The 21,624-nt window shown below is 35.2% G+C and overlaps 1 protein-coding gene and 1 long non-coding RNA gene across 2 annotated transcripts in view; one reads left to right on the forward strand and one right to left on the reverse strand.

The window, feature by feature from the left end:
* Window positions 1–16,657, forward strand: part of LOC134795379 (arf-GAP with dual PH domain-containing protein 1-like) — a 64,912-nt gene extending 48,255 nt beyond the window's left edge. The window contains exons 4-7 of the mRNA XM_063767212.1: window positions 5,058–5,234; window positions 12,809–13,044; window positions 13,647–13,841; window positions 15,567–16,657. Of these exons, the coding sequence (XP_063623282.1) occupies window positions 5,058–5,234; window positions 12,809–13,044; window positions 13,647–13,841; window positions 15,567–15,634 (676 nt within the window). The 3' untranslated portion in view covers window positions 15,635–16,657. The remainder of the gene's footprint in view (window positions 1–5,057; window positions 5,235–12,808; window positions 13,045–13,646; window positions 13,842–15,566) is intronic.
* Window positions 1–21,624, reverse strand: part of LOC134795393 (uncharacterized) — a 548,375-nt gene that overhangs the window by 480,690 nt on the left and 46,061 nt on the right. The window lies entirely within an intron of this gene.

The following is a 21,624-nucleotide window of genomic DNA, read 5'->3' on the forward strand; positions in this document are numbered from 1 at the left end:
TTCAGCCGTCGACTTAGGAGCGTAAGTTGAGTTATTCAGATTTTCAAGTTTTAATTTTTTCCAGCAAATCTGTTTCGAACGCCCGCAAATGACCTATCTATCTTGAATCAGTATGGTCTGCTGAGATTGTCCTGCAAGTGGCATCGTAAGGACCCGATTCTGACTATTTTTTTCAGGCGTCGACTTAGGAGCGTCAGTTGAGTAATCCAGATTTTCAAGTTTTATTTTTTTCCGTTAAATCTGTTTTGATCGCCCGCAAATGACCTATCTATCTTGAATCAGTATAGTCTGCTGACGTTGTCCTGCAAGTGGCATCGTAAGGACCCGATTCTGAGTATTTTTTTCAGCCGTCGACTTAGGCACATTACTTGCCTCGGCTGGCCCATATATATGATTTTTTCGAATTTATTTTTTTATGGCAAATCTAATGAGATCCTAACGATTTTAATGCCTGAACAAACGTGAACTAACGTCGCTCGATGACTTCACATGGTTAGTTTGGCTGATTTCGGGGTGGGGTGGCTAGCGTGAAGACAGCCACCCCACTTTGAAAAAATAAAAAAAAATGAAGGAATCGGGTCCTAACGATTTAAATGCCTGAACAAACGTGAACTAACGAATGTCTTGCTATCTAGACCAAAAAAAATTACAAAAAGTGATTTGGGGTGGCTAGCGTGAAGACAGCCACCCCCATAGTATAAAAAAATATAAAACGACGGATATCTCTTATTATGTTTTGAACGCCCGCAAGGCACTATAATTTATCGCTTAAATATCGCATATAAGTTTATTCAAGCTAAAGAATCGTTAGTATCCGCGTCGATTGCTTGCTAGACCACATTACTTGGCTCCGCTGTCCCATATATATGAATTTTTCGATTTTATTTTTTTATGGCAAATCTAATGAGATCCTAACGATTTTAATGCCTGAACAAACGTGAACTAACGTCGCTCGATGACTTCACATGGTTAGTTTGGCTGATTTCGGGGTGGGGTGGCTAGCGTGAAGACAGCCACCCCACTTTGAAAAAATAAAAAAAAATGAAGGAATCGGGTCCTAACGATTTTATTGCCTGAACAAACGTGAACTAACGAATATCTTGCTATCTAGACCAAAAAAAATTACAAAAAGTGGTTTGGGGTGGCTAGCGTGAAGACAGCCACCCCCTTTTGTTTTTAAAAAAAAATGATGTTAGAATCGGGTCCTTACGATTTTACCTACTGAACAAACGTGAACTAACGATGAACAAACGATATAGCTATGCCATTTGCGGGCAAACGATATGGGGTGGTCAACTTCACGAGCATATTTTTCAAGCATGAAAATTCCCGCTGTGTCTCTTCTTGTTCTGCGAAACCACCATTTAGCAGAAAAAGTAATTAATAGTTACTAATTGTTATCCCTACCTATAGTTGCATCATGACTCATGACCTAATGGGGTCTCATTGAAAATGAGATTACAGAAAACTCGAAATGTAGACGAAGATTAGCTACATACAGCCTTTTATCGGCCTCCAAAATTATAACTTTCAATACCTATCCTTAATCGAATTAGTCATTACTTTTTCTCTTTCGTCATTTAATCTCTTTTTCAGTAGCTTTTGCCCGCTTCGCACGCGCAGGAGAGTTTTTTTTAATTTTGTTTTTTTTTTTTTTTTTTTAATAAACGGTACCTATATGGATGGAGACTTGTTGGTTTGACAGTACCTAAGTAATAAACAGTCTCCATGCCAACTTGATATACCTATTTAGATAATTGTGTCCGCTTTCCTGTTACTAATTTAGGTAAATTATCCATACAATTTGCAAAATAAATGTAATGTAGTTTACTTTATTATTAACAACTTTATTACCTATGTCTTTCTGATTAATTCAAATTATATGGGTAATGTTTTGCATGATTTTTCTAACGTGTAACATCATCATTTAAATATTCAAACGTCACTTCACTCATTCCCTACATCCCAAGTCATGATTCATTAATAATCCATATAAGTATTCTATTTTCGTCCACCGTATGTACCAACGGGAAGATTGTTATTCTCCAAAAATAAATCCGGTCTTATAAAATCACCAACATTGACGATTGTTTGATTCAGATAGAAAAATTAAATAAGAAAACGCTTAATCATTTTTCAGGTTAATTTATTTAAATACTGTAATGCTAAAACCAATAAAGGCTTGCGCGAACATATATGACAAATACAATAAACCATTATGGTGTAAAACAAGTAATAGATTATGAAATTTAATTGTAAATTAAATATTTTTAACAAAACCTTACGAAAATAACAAATAATCAGAACCCAGAAAGTGATAAATCATAAGATTAAAAAATTGATGATGAAATAGCAATTGATATTAGACCGACTTAGCTTGTTTGCCGTGGTCTCAGATTGATAAGAGATAAAAATAGGCAAGATAAAACCGTGTTTACCTAGGTCAACAGGTGCCGCGTCGTGACGTAGTCGCTGTACGAATCCCATCGGAAAAACTCCACGCCCCTGTTATATACCAACGTAAAGTAAATCTACGTAAAACTGCTCAAATATTGCCTGACTACGTAATTTTGAACTCATCGTCGACTTGACAACCAAGATAACGGCGTCACATTTTGGCACACCCATCTTAAATAGATGGTAAACAACGCTATGGCGCAATCTTGTGAAAATTGTAACGTCGAGTTAGACATCCGTTTAGAATATTTTTTGTGATGTCACCTAATATTTATTTGAGGATAACAGTTGTCAAGCGAAAACTTAAATGGTGACTGAGCTGTCAATTCTCATCGTAAATTTAATGGTACTTATACCCACCTAACTTATAAACCTACCGTAAAATTTTTGAATCATGTGAAATTAGAAATATATTTATTTATTTTTATTTTTTTAGTTTTAACTATTTTTTTATTTTAGAATTATATTTGTTCTTTTGAAAGTAAATAATCGTAATATTACCTACTTGTAAGTCTTGTAACTAAGGCGAAAATAATTTAGTCTCGTTAGAAAAACAGTTTCAAAGCAACAAAACAGGCAATTGAGCTATTAATGAGCTGTCAACTCAATCGAGCCAAAGCGGAATACCTAATTTGTAACCATTAGTTATTTATTTGAATTGTGATATAACTAGAAAAACCTGGATGGTACCGCAATACCAACACTAACTGACTCGTACCGTACGCATAAACAGGAAAATTGTAATGTTCCGTTGTATTCTCCTCACGTTAATGGCGCTTACGTAGATACGTTCGCATAATTTTGATCGTAATGTTATGACAGAAATATTTGCGAGAATTTGAGATTATGAGCATGGAATGTGGGTATAAGCAGTATAAGCACTAAATAAATGTAGCTTGATTGATACACATTGACAACATTTCGAAATGACTTTGGTAAAAATAAATTTAATTAGATCTTGTTAGACTCCGAGAGTGAGCCCTGTTTTGATGAAAAAAAAAACTGGATTCTAAGATACAAATACTTTATACATCTGCTCCACCCTATCCAATAATTACTTTAAAATTATAGAATTATTACTTTTTAATTAAACACCTAATAAAATCATGAATAAGTAAAAGAAACAAAAGTTTAAGGCTCGTCACATTTGAGATTTTTTTCCAGAGAATCAGAGTCCGAATCTCCATGGTCACTTAATAAATTCAGATATTTCGTGACCACAGAGAATTTTCCTTACAAAAACACACAGGTGCCATAGAAATTATCTGAATTCTCTCTGAAAAAAATCGACACGTTTGTGAAAGTGTTCACTGTCCAAACATATTGTTTTCATTTATAATTCACAAAACACTCGACTGTTGTAAACAAACCTTATGCAGCTGGACATAGACTTTTAGACAAACGATTTGTAAAATAATGACTTGTTTTACTTATGCAGAATAAATAATAACATAACACACAATATACATATATTATAATATACGTAAACATAATTGTATAAGTCGTGATGGTTTTGTTTGTACCTATATATTTGTTTAATTTCCCAAAAAAATGCCGTAGCCTAGTAAAATATATTTTGAAATTTTGTCAATAATGTAGGTCTCGCTACTTATGCCCTGGTTGTCTAGGTATCACCACCCATCAGACGGCTGTAGCCGATCCGCGAGTTGTCTTGATCAGTTTTTCTCTCGGCTCCGCGATCGGATCAAAAACTTTGGTCGCTCGAGGTAAGGACGTGCAATTTAAAATTTAAATCTAAATGTCTAAACAAGAAAAAAAACTAATTACTAATTTTTACTCAACAATAATAAAATGTTTGAGTTAAACCATTGTTAAAAAAAGTTAGTATCATTCTCATTTCATTTTCATCAATCATATCATTATTTCATTATCATCTTATCACATAATCCTTTTCGTGAAAAGTAGAGTAAGTGACCTACTGTAATCTATGTATTCCAGGCGGTCTAGCATGAGTTGCGTTCTCTCGCGTCGCGCGACTCCATACATCTAGCGCGACTTCAAGTATGGACTCGCGCGCGAGAACGCAACTCATGCTAGACCGCCTGATGTATTCTAATGTAATGTAGGTAAAGCATCTATAATTGATCATTGTAGAGGTTTAATAATAAACCTCTACATCATTGACTATTCTGTTTTATCGAGGTTTATTTTATTATTTCAACCCCAACAGTATTTATATATGGCAAATACACTTAGATGACAAGCATACACTACCTGACCATATTAAAATATACAGTCAGCAAAAAAATATCTACGATGCCTATAAAACCTCAACCGTAAAGGATGACTCACGTTAGACCGGGCCGTGTCCGGGCCGGAGGTTCCGGCGCTTACTTTTCTATGAAATGACAGGTGATCACGTGATGCTTTCCATGGAAAACGATGCGCCGGAAGCTCCGGCCCGGACACGGCCCGATCTAACGTGAGTCATCCTTTACTCTATCAAGTCTATCACAATGCCAGCAGTAGATTCAATATCGAGATATTTTCAGTGCGTTGTTAAATATTTTAGCAGCTGACTGTACTTTTTTAAAGTTCTGTCTCTTAACTAAAATTGTCGATCTTTCCCTCACGCCCAGGTACCATGTAAAAGAAAACAAAGAGCCAAAGGGAATTCTAAAGCTGTCGGAGTTGAACGTCGCTTTTGCCCCCTCGAAAATCGGCCAGATGAATTCCATGCAACTTACATTTATGAAGGATGGCACTACCAGACATATATATGTCTATCACGAGGACCCAGAAGTTATCAACTGTTGGTGAGTATCTGCTACGGTTTTATTGATCTAAAAGTAGATACAGCTCTTGAGATATCGACGTTATACGGCGAGGTTCGAGCAATTTGAATAAGACCTGTGGATAATGAATTCTCACAAAATTTAGAGAGATTCGGTAACGTTTGTATTATGGTATGAAACCCTTATACAAAAGTTGAAGCGAATTAATTAACTTAATTAAAACTTTCTACATTATTTTCCACACCGTCAAAAATTTAATAACAAAATTTATACTTGTGTAACTCTACAACATCTGCCTTAAAATGTTTAGACAGTGATGGACAGTGCCTTGTTTGTCAATAAATAAAATAAATAAATATTATAAAACATTAAAACACAAATTGTTAGTCCGACAGTAAGCTCAATAAGGCTTGTGTACCCCAATTTCATAGAAAAACCGCAAATCTATGTACAGGTTAGCCATTTGGCACACGTATCATCAGGTCAAAACAAAAATTTTGACCCACAGTTCCTAAAAAAAAATCCCTTAGGAGGGGAGTGTTTTTTTGTATAGGAAAACAATTTTTTTTTAGAAACTCAACTTGTGTGGTATTATTTGACAGGGCTTCTTGAGGCGATTCTAAAAATATACCACATCATTACATTTCAGCCATTTTTTTTATTGAAACAAAAATAATAATTAATAATTTTAAGAACATACCAAGTTTGGACTCCTCCAGATACGATATGGCTGTTTTTTTTTGTACAATATACCACAAATGATACGTGATAATATCCTCATAACTAACCCCAGAAAACCAATTTTTCATTTAGTATATTTTTTTTAATTTTTCAGTAAATATTACATAGTGACATAGTACTACTTCAGTACCTATTTTACGAGACTTATGGAACTGTACTGCAGATACGGTAAATATTAATCATAAAATGATACGTAATATCCATATATCCGACGGGAAATACCTCTTTAAACCTTTTACTGCGCTTTTTCATCAGTTGGTATAGTTTGGTTAGTTTTTCATACAAAACTATACCAGCTGATGAAAATGTAGGACTGTATCACTTAGTAAAATAAAAAAATAAAAAAAATAAATACTAAATGAAATTATTTTCAAAATTGCTTTATTAGGGTTAGATATGAGGATATCATGTATCATTTGTGGTATATTGTACAAAAAAAAATCAGTCATATCGTATCTGGAGGAGTCGAAACTTGGTATGTTTTGAAAATTATTTTTGTTTTAATTAAATAAAAAATGGCTGAAATGTAATGATGTATTATATTTTTTGAATCGCCTCTATAAGCCCTTTCATATGATTCTACACACGATAGGTTTCTGAAAAAAAAAATTTTTTCCTATACAAATAAAACAATGACTCAACACTCCCCTCCAAAGGAATTTTTTTTAGGAACTGCGGGTCAAACATTTTGTTTTGACCTCTAGTATGCGAGTGCCAAACGGCTAACCTGTACATAGTTTGCGGTTTTTCAAGTTAGACTATAGGCAATATCTAAGGTAAATACATTTAATATTATAATATTTAAATTCTAAATGTATTTGTTGTTCTGTGTAGTGACCATTTCATTGGTGCCTAGCAGACGTTACTTACATCCTTACATTTAACAAAGTCAAGTTAGGTATCACACATAGTCTGCGGTTGCTGAAATCCCTTCGGAAGGAAAACAACGTTATGTTATCGATTAGGTTGCGGTTTCCTGTTTTGTAGAACTTATTAAAAAATAATTTAATTTCTAGACTTAAAGAAATATTTTTTTTTGTTAAAACCCATTGTTCAGGGGTTATCAACCTTTTTGTGTGTCGAATTTTTATTATCTTTATCTTAAAGAAATTTTGCGGCCCTTGCTATTTCGCTAGGGCTCCCTAGGGAGCAGGCCCTATTAGATTAGACGTCCTGCCTTAAGATATTAAAGAATATTGATGTATAAGCTGCTGAATGCAGAATCGGCTAAATATTTAATCATTCCTGGGTTGTAAATTATCCGCATTGCTGGTTATTTAATCATGTATAACGGCAAATTATTTTCGGAACTTAATAAGGTAAGTACATTGTTGCAAAAACCAAGTAGCATATATTTCATTTCATTTCATTTCATTTCATTTATTTTGTTAAACATAGGTTACATGAAAGATGGTAGGTACATAAATATACATTGGCCTCTATGCTTTACCCACTATGCAGGTGTACAAAATTGTCTCGTGCGGTTATCAAATAAACGCATGCTTATGTCTAAAAAAACCTACCTATTTGAAAACATAGTCATACATTAACATTAATACTACTACAAATTTCACTTAAAATACAAACTGAAATATTGTCTTACAATTATAATACAAAATTTAAATCCAATGTCAATAGAAAAGAAAATACATTTAGATATCAATAATCAATACAATTCTAATACAAGTCTGAGCCTTTATCATCATTTATGTATTCACTAATAGTATAGTAGCATTTGTCAATAAGGTACGAAGTAAACTGTTTTTTGAATTCATATATGTCAAGTACTTTAAAATTGTTTGGAATTTTATTAAATATTATCGGTGCCATGCCTAAGATGCCATTTTTCACCAGCGCGGTGTTACAACACTGTAGGGTTTTCAGATTCTGACTATATTGTTGACGTGTTGGAAATCTCCGGCCTTGAGAAACGCTGCTGTATAAGTTTAGGTTGGTTTTGACAAATATAGCTACTTCTAGTATGTATAACGATGCCAGTGTTAATATTTTAAGTGACTTAAAGAAAGGTACACAGCTCTCTCTAACTTTTAGTCCGCACATTGATCGTACACAACGCTTTTGCGCTTTGAAGGCTATTTCTTTATGAACTGAGTTGCCCCAAAATATAATGCCATATCTTAACACCGAGGCTACAAGACCATGATATGCCATCAACATTGCTTCAAGGTTAACAGTTTTTGACAGTTTAAATAATGCAAAGGCTGATGTACTTAGTTTTTTACATAAATACTCTATATGATATTTCCAGCTAAGCTGGTCGTCAATCATTAACCCTAAAAATTTTGTTACCTCTACATTCTCTATTTTTGTGCCATTGTAGTCTATGTCCATGTCAATAATTTGTGTTCGCTGTCGAAAGTGCATTAGGTTCGTCTTTGTTAAGTTTATTAATAGATTATTTTCATTTAGCCATTCAATTATACTGTCCAATACGCTACTGATGTCATGCTTATAATCATTCAAATTACTACATTCAATAATTGAGGTGCTGTCGTCAGCAAAGAGCACCATGTGATGACGGATAGCATTAGGAAGGTCATTAATATATACCAGGAACAGAAGCGGACCCAGTACACTTCCTTGGGGGACGCCGGACATAACGTACTGTTTTTGTGACACATATTTATATTCCCTTTTTCTTTTAGGGCATACTGCAGATATTTCCGTGTATTGTTGTCTCTGACTTAGATAAGATTTAATAAGATCTAATGCGTTTCCCCTAATGCCATATCGACTAAGTTTAGATAGTAGTTTACTGTGATTTACGTAGTCGAATGCTTTAGTCATGTCGGTATAAAGTGCGCACACTGGATTTCTCTTGTCAATATTTCCCATAATCACACTTAGAAAATCATAAATTGCCATATTGATTGTGATATTCTTTCTAAACCCCTTTTGCTAATAATAATTGTATATTTTATATTAATGAGATAACAGGTTTGCTAAACAAAGGCCATAGTCGGTTTTCCATAGTAAGTTGGCCCTTAAATCAATTTGATTCGTGTTTTTTTTGTGAGTACCTCTTATGGTGAAGGATAATTTTCCTGAGTATCAACATCCTGCTAGTGACAGTTTTTGACTTATGATTTTTTTAATTTTTTTCTTTAATGTATTGTTTTTGAGATGTATTCAAGCGATTTGCTTAATTTTTTTAAATAGTGTTCTTTATTTAGGTATGCATCGATAATCAAAAAACGAATACCAGTTGTCATATAAAAAACTAGAAAAATGAAGTAATAAAAAAATAAAACACTCAATCGGTGTTTTTCAATGTAGTATACAAACTCTTCGATTATGTTTGCGTTTTCTTATCAGGTTGTCGTATTTAAGAGTAAAATGCTAATGACAACTTAATGTTTGTATACTACATTGAAAAACACCGATTGAGTACAGGACTTGACCACACACATTGCTAATTTTTGACAGGAAGTACCGTTTGGAAAATTTTGATATTTAGGCAAGTAGTAGGCCAATGTCTGGCCTACAACTAGAAAAAAAAATTAGAGGTGTCACTACTTCACAACGACATTAACAAAATATTTTAAAATTTTTTTACTTCATTTTTCTTTTTTTTTATATGACAACTGGTATTCGTTAATTGAGTATCGATGCATACCTAAATAAAGAACACTATTAAAAAATATTACGCAAATCGCCTGAATACATCCCGAAAAACAATACATTAAAGAAAATAATTAATAAAATCATAAGTCAAAAACTGTCACTAGTAGGATGTTGATACTCAGCAAAAATATCCTTCACCATAAGAGGTACTCACAAAAAAAAACCCGAATCAAATTGATTTAAGGGCCAACTTACTATGGAAAACCGACTATGGCCTTAGGTACCTACTTGATACAGTTTATGAAATAACATTTAAGTTACATGTATACATTGGTAAACACTAGGGTAACTCTTAAAAGGCAGGAAACAGATGTTCCTTTTTGTAGCTTAGTGTAACTTGAGCCTTGTAAGTAGAGCAGGTAATAAGAGTGCGCATCGGACTTATTCCAATCTATTGAAAACTCAAGTCAAGGTCTATCTACACGGATAAAGCACCAAATTTATAAGTGGACGCGTAGGTATATTTTAGACCTTGACTGTACGAGTACCATCGGCATACCTGGAACTTCATGGAATCAAGGATTATAGTGTAGTGTGTCTAATTCATAGAAACAAAACAAATGACGGCTAGTTAATATAACACAATAGTAGTGTTATTAACAGACTCAAAAATAAAGAGAAAAAAGGACTTGTTTCAATGAAAACACGGGTATTATCGGCGTACCTGGACCGTCATGGATCATAGAATTCATTATAATTCCTTACTAATAAACACTGAGTTTTTTAAATCATATTGGTATTTGGTGAGGGTCAGTCGATCCTCGCTAGGAGTACGGGCGGCCGATTGCCTGCTAGTTTATATTTGGTAATATGTATTTGTTTGAGGTGTTATATTAGTAAGTTTTTACTACGAGTATCTGGGGTGTTATTAGTGGACAGAAAAACTCAGAAAAGATTTACCTAATGGTCCCTATTCTTTGTGCTACCTACCTTCTAAAATACAGCAGGTATACAGATGAGCTTAAATTGTGAAGGTAAACAGAGAGATAGGCTCAGATTCATTCCTGTCATATAGAAAATCCAAAGATAGTGGCAGGGACAAATATTTTATTGATAAACGATTAGATAGGTACTTATCACATCATCAACAGTAGGTTGAACTGGCGAAGCAGTCCTAGGCTGCATTCACCATGAATTTACACTTTAACCCTTTACCAGGCTGACAGTTCAAAAATAACAATCGAATGTCAATCTTACTCATCGAAAATAGAACACATGTTTGAAGTGCCGTATGTGGGAAATATATATCCCTTCGCCTGGTAAAGGGTTAATTAAGGTACCGTTTGAAATCTAACTACATTAGCATTAGGTATTACTGCTGCGATTAATGTCGCATAGCATTACCCTATCTATCTAACCCCGGCTGTCAGTCAGAAAAGCTGTCACAGCTGTTGTTGAACCAAAACAAACCGACCGACCGCAGACTTTCTATAAATAACTTATTGTTTATTAGTTTCAAGGGAATACCGAAGGCTCATCTGTAAATAGGAAGTTTCACTGGCCAACATGTACGGAAAAATACTGTGGTTTATTGACAAACAATAAAATTATTTGGCATGCAACTGAGCACACGTTTGGGAGAACCAGTGATTGAAAACTACAAGGCCACCCGTATCGTTGCGGGGACCTGACCCAAGTTCACCCAACAAACAGTACCGTCTTTACCATAAGGGCACACGGGGCCCGTGCCCAGGGCAACCATCCTCAGGGGGCCCCAAAGGACAGACAGTAACTATTAGTTTGTGTTACAAGGGATCAAAATGATAAATTTCCGCCAAGGGCGTACATTGATTCCTGAATGAAGCTATGGATTCTACAATAGAATCCCGAACGTAGTGAGTACTAAAGTAGAATCCTGAGCGTAATGAGGGATTCAAGTGTTAACGCCCAAGACGAAATAATTTTGATACCGTGTGACACATACTGCTTTTCACATCAACTATTAGGAAAATAAAAAAATCTTAGTGTTGACACAATTATTATGTTTCAAAATATTATTCAAGCTAAAAATAGAAAGCATAAAATAACAAAAACAGTGTCCTAGAACAGAAAAGTGCCACTTTGATCCCCCCTAGCACGGAGGAAAAGTGCCACTTTGATCCCTCCTAGCGGGGAAGCAACAGCCCTTTTCCGAATAGGTGATGTGAAAAATAAATTCGAATACTCATAGTAAATAGAAGATCATAGTAGAAAAATGTTAGTTTAATTCGCTTTCTTTACTTTCCAAATGGGCCCCAAATTCTTATGTGCCCACGGGCCCCAGCGTAGTTTAAGACGGCCCTGCCAACAAACACTAATAAGTCACCACAAAACACAACAAAGAGCAAGCGGCCGGCCGTATCTCTAGCGAGTACCGATTGACTCAAATCCACGTCTCAAAACAAAGTCTAATGTAATATTCAATGACGATAATAAGTGTTACGGATCTCAAGATAATGGTAACTTATATGCTAGGGGCGAATGATCGAATTTAGATATTTGAACATCATCTTTCTCTATCGCTCTTGCCTGAATGGATTGTCAGAGATGCAGATACACAAATCTCGATTTTCGAAGTTCTCGGAAAGTCAATGGTCGTATTTAGAGAGATCGCCAACGATCAGAACTGCGCTGATTTTTCCCGGTCTGTGGTTAACTGGTTATTGATTTCGATAAGGCTTTGTTTGTTTTGGAACAACAATAACCTACTGTTTATTTGTTTATATAAATAAAATGTGATTCATTTTAAACCACTACACGTTCGACCACTAAAAAGGAATAAGGAAATAACTACCTACTAATAAAAGGAAAAATTACTATTTACAAAATAACGGGAAATGCTTGTTGAGTCCATGGGAATTAGTTTAGGTACTATGCGGTCACGATAATAGTAGGGTAACCGATACTGTCATATACATCTATATTTAAAATAAATTACATCGGCAAGTATACTACCTAAATATTATAATTTTAATAACATTATTATTTAAAAAAAATCTGACGTCTTGACGCATTCTATGGCCCGTTTCAGCTACCTACAGTTAAATTAAATCATACATCTATAAAATTGATTCTAGATCATAATTATTTGTTCTAAATGGCGGGTCTAGTATAGAATACATTCAATTAGTTGACGATAGTGGACCAAAATAATATTGTATCCTATGAAAGTTTTTATACACGCTGTGCGTTATCGTTGCTTACATTAAAATACTCCATTTCTCTTCCAGGTACATGGCAATACGCTGCGCAAAGCTCCACCTCCTCCAAGTCGCGTTCCCCTCAGCACCACAGTCTGATCTAATCCTTCGCCTGCCCAAGGACTTCGCCAGAGAAGGCTGGCTCTGGAAGACGGGGCCGAGGTCTTCAGACGCCCATAGGCGACGCTGGTTTACTCTAGATCAGAGGAAGCTTATGTACCACGATGAACCTCTGGACGCTTATCCGAAAGGAGAAATATTTATTGGTATGAATTGTATTTATCTCCTATTTCACTTATTCTCTTACTTAAAGCGAGAAACATCAAATGACTTCTCCGCATAACTATGAATGTTTTACCGCATGACAAATGTTATATGAGTAAAATCATTGTAGGGGAAAGAATAGAACCTTGCGGGACGCCAAGCTTTGCGTTATTGCTTTTGTGGCAGTTGTCATCGAAATTACCTCTTATTATATGTCTGCCGGTCGGGACAAAGCCGGCCAGCCGGTTATCCACTTGGTACCCTGTAGCTACCGTTAGATGGGAACTTCAAGGAAAACTTAGAAGCCAAACCCTGTCAGATGCATGTACTATCTCTAAATTGTCTAAGCACCTTGACAAATGTTTCACATTTACTTTGACAGAAGACGGTGTTGTGTAGCTGATGGTTATCGAAATGTCGGCCAAGAACTGGATGTTACATCTGCGACATCTACGTCTACAGCAGACGTCTCTATAGTTCAGTCTGGACTGAAAAAATGCCTTTGTACCTTGAAATAGTAACACACTGATCGAAATCAAAGTAAAACACAGTAGTAAGAAAACAGTTTAAAAATCTGTACAATGTGAACTTGTACTATTTTCAGGACACGAATCCAACGGTTACTGCATCAAAGTATCCAACACCGGCAACGGCTGCAAAGAGGCGCGTTTCTCCTTCCAACTCGTAACACCGGAGCGGACGTACTGCCTCGCGGCCATCTCGCACGAGGAGCGCGCCGGCTGGCTCGTGGTGCTGCAGCAGGCCATCAAACGGCCGCTGTCGCCACAGGACTCCACTAGTGAGTGTCAAAATTAGCATTGCGTACTTTTTACCATCATACTACTACATATAATTACACCGACCTATAGAAGGTGCCAGAGCTTGCATGCGTTTTTTTTTTACATTGTGAACTACTGGGATCTATATCGCGTAAATAGATTAGAATTTAATTTATTGAATATGTATAAATGTGGGCATGAAAGCACAAGAGTAGTTTTTTAACAACCGACAGTAAAAGAGTCTCCGCGCGTTATGATACGGTGGTGGACACCTACCCTAAAATCTCTATTTTGCTGTGATGGTTAGGGTAGGGTGGTCTAAGACTGCGCACTTAAGGTTTGAGACGTGATAAAATAAAAAAAAACGGTATAAATGAAACCAACTTTTGTTATTTTCTTCCCGAATAACAAGACAACATGATTTTAAACACTATTTGTAGATGAGATCAACCAATCTTGGTATATTAGAGCATAATTGAAAAATGAGAAATGCGCATTCTTACACTACCTGTGTTGTAAGAATGCGCAGCAAGATGTGTAAGACTGCGTGGGTAGGGTAAGAATGCGCGATACCCAAAAGGCTTTAATTATTTACATAAGTCACAAGCAAAGGCGGCGGCACCCGTGTACGCTGTGCATTGTTTATGCCACCATTCATTACAAGCAATGCACGCGATCCAGTCTTCAGTAATAGGATCTTTACAAATCTCGCCACATCACGGGCATATCCAAGAGGGTCGACATGATTTACAACAACATCTCTTGGCTTGTAGATTGCGCTTGATGTGTCTCTTTGCCTTCAGCAAAATTAGCCTCGTTATATCGTTCTATAATATCGGTTACAGATTTAGCCAATAAATCAGCTTCAGTGAATACCTCAGGATTATAAGGCGATATTCCTGTAGTTTTAAAACTTTCAGCTTCACACGTGGGGTTTGCAGCTTTGAGACAAGCTGGTGTGAAGGTTTTACACATTTGGAATACTGTTATAGTTCTTCCTGGGTTATTTCTGAGCCATTTTTCACATTATGTGGAAATGGATGTGCAAGACTGCGCGCGCATTTTTACACGGTTGTACCATGCGCATGCTTACACATTCCTTCATTTTCACTAAAGCATACTAGTAACGCCACCTATGCAAAATGACGTGAACTAGCGACTCCCATTCAAACGCGCAATCGCATACGCGATGCAAATTCAAGATCTCATCTTTTAATTTACTTAAAACTATTTAGTGACAATACATTTAAATTGAAGAAAAATAAGATCATCATGTGATAAAAACTTCAAACTCACCTAGAGTGTCGTCTTTTCACAGTAAACTAAATTAATTCCTGGAGCAATAACAAGTGCCATTACACTTCAAAACAACACTGAAGTTAGCCACGAACTTCACTTTGAATCTAAGTTATGACGTATGCGCATTCTTATCGACCGCGCAGTCTTAGACCACCCTACCCTACCTAAGCCCTGGGTAGTTTATTAGTTCCTACTTATCCCTTAGCTATACACTGCAACCTTAGTGGCCTACAATACAAGGTCTTAATCGTTTTATAATTTTTTGGTCGTTAGCAATTAAATTTATTTAAAAATTGTTACCTGAGCTTAATGTACCTTTTCAACTTCTACAAGCCTTTCAACTCCTTTTATGAGAAAGAATTAGGTACTACTATTACAAGTAGTCATAAAATGGGCCCTTGGTATCCCATCACTATCGATACTGAGCTTTATATTACATGTTTCAGTTGAGGCGACCCTCGTCCGCAAGCGCACCACATCGAACTCCACAATGAGCATATTCTCAGGAAGGTAGTCGCACTGTCCACTCTTATGCTATAGTCGTAAGAGGGACCGATGCCGCATATTTCCAAGCATTTTAGGATTATTTCGTGTTCCGTTCGAACTTGGAACGTTTTTCAATCTTTTCTAATTTTTAAATGAATATTTTAGTGTAAGTTTGATAACAAAAATATTTATTTGATTTTATAGAATTTAACAATACATTTCATAATCGTTATTGTTTTGTATTAGATTGAAATTGCCAAATTATACATTTGACGTGTACGTTTATTTAAGACATTTGTATAAAAATAGACAAATTAATTATAGCAGACTACGAAGTTGAGTAATATATAAGAGTGTCGATTGAAAAACCAGATGGCGCTGTACGGTGTTGTGTATATTTTGCGGCGACTAAGTCTAAGTTGTCAAACTTGACAATTCATTTACCACAAAAATATGGCATCTTGCAGTGCCATCTAGTATTTCCGTCAATATTTTCGGTTTAAGTACGTCTCCACTTCTTTAGTCTATTATAATTCATCTTTACCTATATGACATAATTTAATCATATAATTCAGATAGCTATTTCAGAGAATATTTTGTCTTCGTTATTATGTTTTAAAATCATGTGTTTACATAAGTTAAGAATGTTTGCTCTTCGTATTTAATACAATGATGACTGAATGTTAAATTATTATCATTTTATTGTTTAACTCTCATATTAGTTTATATGAACGTGTTTGCGTACACTTAGAGATTACTGGCTATGCGCACAATCTATATTATTGTGTTATACTTAAGCTTTTTCAAAATAACAATACTTAATCAATAATCATGCAATACTTGTAAATTATAATATTCGGTGGGGTTTATATTAAATCATATTAAACTGTAAACTAAACATAATATTTATATAAATAACTGTGCTCTCTTCTTCATGGTTAAAAGACATTCTACAGGGAACTTGTACATTGAATAACTTTAAATATACGTAGTAATAATGGGAGTAACACAAGTAATTATGAACTCAAACGATATTCACTCGCATTTGAGTCTTTAAAAAATATGGAAGTAACTCTATATTGGCGGTAATCATTTTAGCTAAGGGGCTGTCCATAAATTACGTCATCGATTTTTGACGTTTTTGGACCCCCCCCCCCTCCTATAATCATCCAAAAATCATGCTTCAAATGACCCCATTTCCAACTACTTCATGCTACCGTCATCCGATGTCCAGACCCCCCCCCCCTAATTTGAAATGACGTAATTTATGAATAGCCCCTAATATCAAATAACTAAGATTTGTTAGTGATATTCCTCATCATAACTATAATCATCATATTTATAAGAGTTAGCAAGTTTAACGTCGTGACCACCTACTTATTTCAAAATCAGCGATTTATTTTTTTAAACTGAGCTTTAATGTCAATATTATATGAGTTATTTACTGTAAAATTTAAAATATCATCGCAGTTTTAATAAAGTTGTAAAATTATAATTGTAAGCGAAACGGAGTGACACATTATCGACTCTACTGTGAAAAAACATTGGCGGTAATACGTAAAAAAAAACAAAGGAAAATTAATAAAACCTACGAATTCTAAAACAGTTGAAAAAATTACATATAAATAGGTACTATAGGTGCACTTCATCGTAACTTTTCAGTAGCCTAAATTATACAAACTATAATCATCTCTTAATCCAGGAGTGCTTTAAAAAATCGAAAACTGATCATATTGATTTTGTGCGAGTTTATACAATATTTGTACTCTTAAAAGTAAAGGAAAGTGTAGTCAATATTTATATCATTTGAATCAAATCAAATTGATTAGGTACTTTATTTATGTAATTAGCTCAATTTTTGGCTCTTTTAAAACAAATTTATGAATTAGTAATAATTGTTTAATTAACTTCTTTCGTCGCGTAAGATTTAGTACCTACTGCAAAACAGAGCAATAAAAATGTTTTAAATAAATTAACAAGCAATGCTTGCAAAATGTTTAGCTTTTATATGTGCTTGTCTATATGATTTGTTAAAATAGTGCTAGGTAGTGTGCATTATATAATGTTTGGTTAGCCAACACGGTTTTCTTAGAACAAAATTCGTTAAAATATTGTTGGTACAGCTATTAAAAAGTTATTAGAGAAAACTAGTTAGAAATCGATACATAATCGACTTTGTGTAGTTTAGCAATACTCTTTTGTTGCGTCAAAAGTTCGTATAAAGCGTTCTAAGTTATTTATATAATCATCACATTATAATAAGCAGATTAAAAATCAAAGCTAGGAGACTACCAAAAATAAGGTAGGTTTAATATTTTTATTATAAACGGTATACTATGTAACACTGACGCTGGAGGAATAGCTTGAATAAGTAGCATAGAGTGTATGAATATGATTCATCTAGGTATAGTTCGACTTATGTAAAAAGAGCTCCGGAGTCCGGATGCCATGCAGCATGTACTCTTGGGAGCTCTTTTAATTTTCGACGTCTTGTGGAGTGGTGGCGTGTTGCATGATTGCATTGTAATTAGGAAATTGTAGACTAGCCCTTATTACCGACATTTAGAAGGCTAAATGGTTTGTTTACATGGTCATTTAGAAAAAATACTAAAACCCAACGCAAAAAGTGGGATGTTGTGACAGAGGTCATCTCGTCGGGCGGACGTGTAGAATGTGATTTGACTGTTGACATTTTTCTACAAATCGAGAAAGGTATTACGAATGAATGTGGAGGGAAGTAACGGGAGAGGAAAACCAAGGAAAAGGTGGATGGACTGTGTGAGAGCTGATATGAAACGAACGCGAGTGAATGATGAGATGACGGGCGAGAGAGAGGTATGGAATAAAAAGACATGCTGCGCCGACCCCAAATGAATGGGATAAGGGCAAGCGAATGAGGATTTGGATTTTTTCTTCAAATCATAAGAAATTTTGATGTCACGAAAATAAATCCATTTAGAGACCTAAATGTTTGAGTATTTTGGCTAGGTCCTGTAAGTAATCCAACAAGTAAAATGTGTTCAAAGCCGGTTTTGAATATAGACTGTAAAACTGAAATATTGGTCACTATCACTAGCTTAGTTTTGTAGCTAGCTAAGCTAAAGTATAGGTTATATAGTTTTTTTCGCATAGAATTTTTCCGAATCTCGTCACGAGTCATGTAGACAGGCATCGCAGTAACCACGTATACCAATTAGAACTAAGCTAATGTCCAAAACGTTTATTTAGTAGGTGAACTAGTAATTTAATTACATTTAATCGCAATAATTTTCTACATACTTACGTAGCTACAGTTAAGGCGTAGCTTTACAATTTATTATCAAACTAGCCATTAGTTTTAGTAACATAGTGAAATTAAATAGTTGAAAGCATTTAGACAATTAATTTAATCACAAGAGCAAGTAATGATTCCTATGTAATGTACAATTTTTTTAGTGACAAAAGTAAGATTTTTCTAACTTTTATTGTGGACAGTAAAAAACACCCGTCTTGGAATTGTTATCAATAAACGCTTTGTACAGAGGCAAGTAAATAATAACGAATGATATTGTCTATACAATATAGACGGCGGCTGCGTGACATTAGCAAGTTTTCAGTTTCAATACACAACAAAATCGCCAGTTAACTAGTAATATAATTTTACTGATATTTTTATATTATAAAGTATTCCTTTACCACTACGACGTTTGAGTGTGAATCCCTGTGAAATAATTGTACAACCCCGTTTGTATTTTGTATTACAAGTATTACAACGCCATCTACATTCTCTCCAATCGATAATGAACTGATAAAATTAGCAATTAGAGGTTTTATTTCAACGCCATCTATACGTGAAAGACAAATACCACTTAGTACAGAGATGACTATCTCATAATTGACTCGTCTTTGGCGCAGTATATAAACAGTATCCCTATAACTCATTGCCATAGTTGTAAGTGGAACGACCGTATGTGATGTGTGAAAGCCCCATTTAGAAGGACCAAGATCTTGCATGCGATTTTCGTATATATTGCGGTATTTGGTCGATCGACTGAATTCGTTGTAGGACTCTGTAGTTAGCAACGTATCGAATTTGGCATGCAAGTTCTTGATCTGTTTATATGGCTTATATTTTCATTGTCGTTGCATGGATTACGCGATTTTTATAGTCATGACGGGAACGATAGTAGTTTGTGTTACAAGGGATCAAAATGATATATTTCCGTCAAGGGCGTACATTGAATCCTGAATGAAGCGATGGATTCTACAATAGAGATGGATTCTAAAGTAGAATCCTGAGCGTAATGAGGGATTCAAGTGTTAACGCCCAAGACGAAATAATTTTGATACCGTGTGACACATACTGCTTTTCACATCAACTATGAGGAAAATAAAAAAATGTTAGTGTTGACACAATCTGATGCTTAAACAGATTATTTAAGCTAAAAAAAATAATGTGCAAAGAAATGTAAAAATAGTCTGCTAGAACAGAAAAGTGTTACTTTGATCCCTCCTAGCAGGGAGGAAAAGTGCCACTTTAATCCCTCCTAGCAGGGAAGAAAAAGCTCTTTTCCGAATAGGTGGTGTGAAAAAAAAAACGTGTGATTTGGCGGTAGGTCCGTCGAGTATGTGCATACAAATTTTCTTGTCCCTACCCGGCCACTAAAAATTACGTTACTTAGCAGCCGGCGTATTATGGATAGCTTTATCCATCTTTATCCACGTGATAAAATAACTGTCACTTGTCAACAAAGTGACGGACACCGTTTTATTACGCTGTCACGTAGACAAGAACGACCATCATATCCGTACAGCTTCGTTTAGACCGCAACATCATGTCTATTATCGATTGCATTAGTTATAAGTTTAGAATTATGTATTTAAAAGAAATTTTACCAAAACGTTGCCTCGCTTAAGTTTTACCTACATTACGATTTGTTGTAAATAATTTAAACAATATTGTCTTTTGTGCTCTGGCATAATAATACATTACTACCTATATAAAGTATTTATAAATAAACTTTTCACCGGCTACTTTCACGTTTTATTTGATTTTTAATGTGAACCTTTTTTTCTGTTTTAACAGTCTGGACGATTTCGGTTTTTATAATATATTTTCTAAGGGTTTATCAAACCAACGCTTTCTATTAGAGCCCTATTATTGGATTACTTAGTAAACTCATTAGAACGGCGTTTTATTATTTGCGTAGTAGATCCATCGTCACCTTAGAGGATATAACCAACGGAGACGCCATGTCTAAAATTTTCGGTACAAAATAGTCTGCCGTTTTTTGCGGGGGAGGGGCACATCAAATGTATAGGTACGTCATGTCAGATAAACGTCAGTCCATACATATGGTTGACATGTGGTTGACCATTGGCCGCCTATATTCGACAGAGGGGAACGCCTGTTAATGGCGGCTCCATTGTTAATTACTCCGAGATCGTCACCTATCTAACCTCATCGTAACGCCATTTACAACAATGAAGAACACTAAGTTTATCGCACCGCATATAACCGAGTGTATGGGCAGATTTAAGGCCTCATTTAGACGGTGGGAGAAGTCGCATGCGAGTTTCATTACATTGCGGGTTTTGATTGGTCGGTTGAATTGGACGTAACCAACAGTCCGCAATGTAACTAAAATCGCATGCGAGTTCGCGTGCCGTCTAAATCAGCCCTTACGACATCTGTCTGGTTTCTGTCTCTCCTGGTTTAAAATTTATAATAACTACAGAAATGTCACGCCATTCATGAGACTATGTTAATTTTAATTTGTTAAAATGTTAATTTGTGCTGTAGCAACTTTTGAAAATATCCAACAAGACTCAGTTCTAGTCAGTTGTAGGTAATATAACAATTTGATCCTTCGAACCGGACAATATACATAATTATGGAGTAACAAACTTAGAAATAAACTAAAAGTGGAATAATTCTGTCTCCTTTCGAACTTGCGACTCCCGACCGAAATTACTTTCTGGCATAAGTTGTATGAACAATTCGGACGATTAGTAATCTGTTTACGAGTGATAAAATAG

The sequence above is a fragment of the Cydia splendana genome, chromosome 12 (genome assembly GCF_910591565.1).
Source record: "Cydia splendana chromosome 12, ilCydSple1.2, whole genome shotgun sequence".
NCBI classification, from domain to species: Eukaryota; Metazoa; Arthropoda; class Insecta; order Lepidoptera; family Tortricidae; genus Cydia; species Cydia splendana.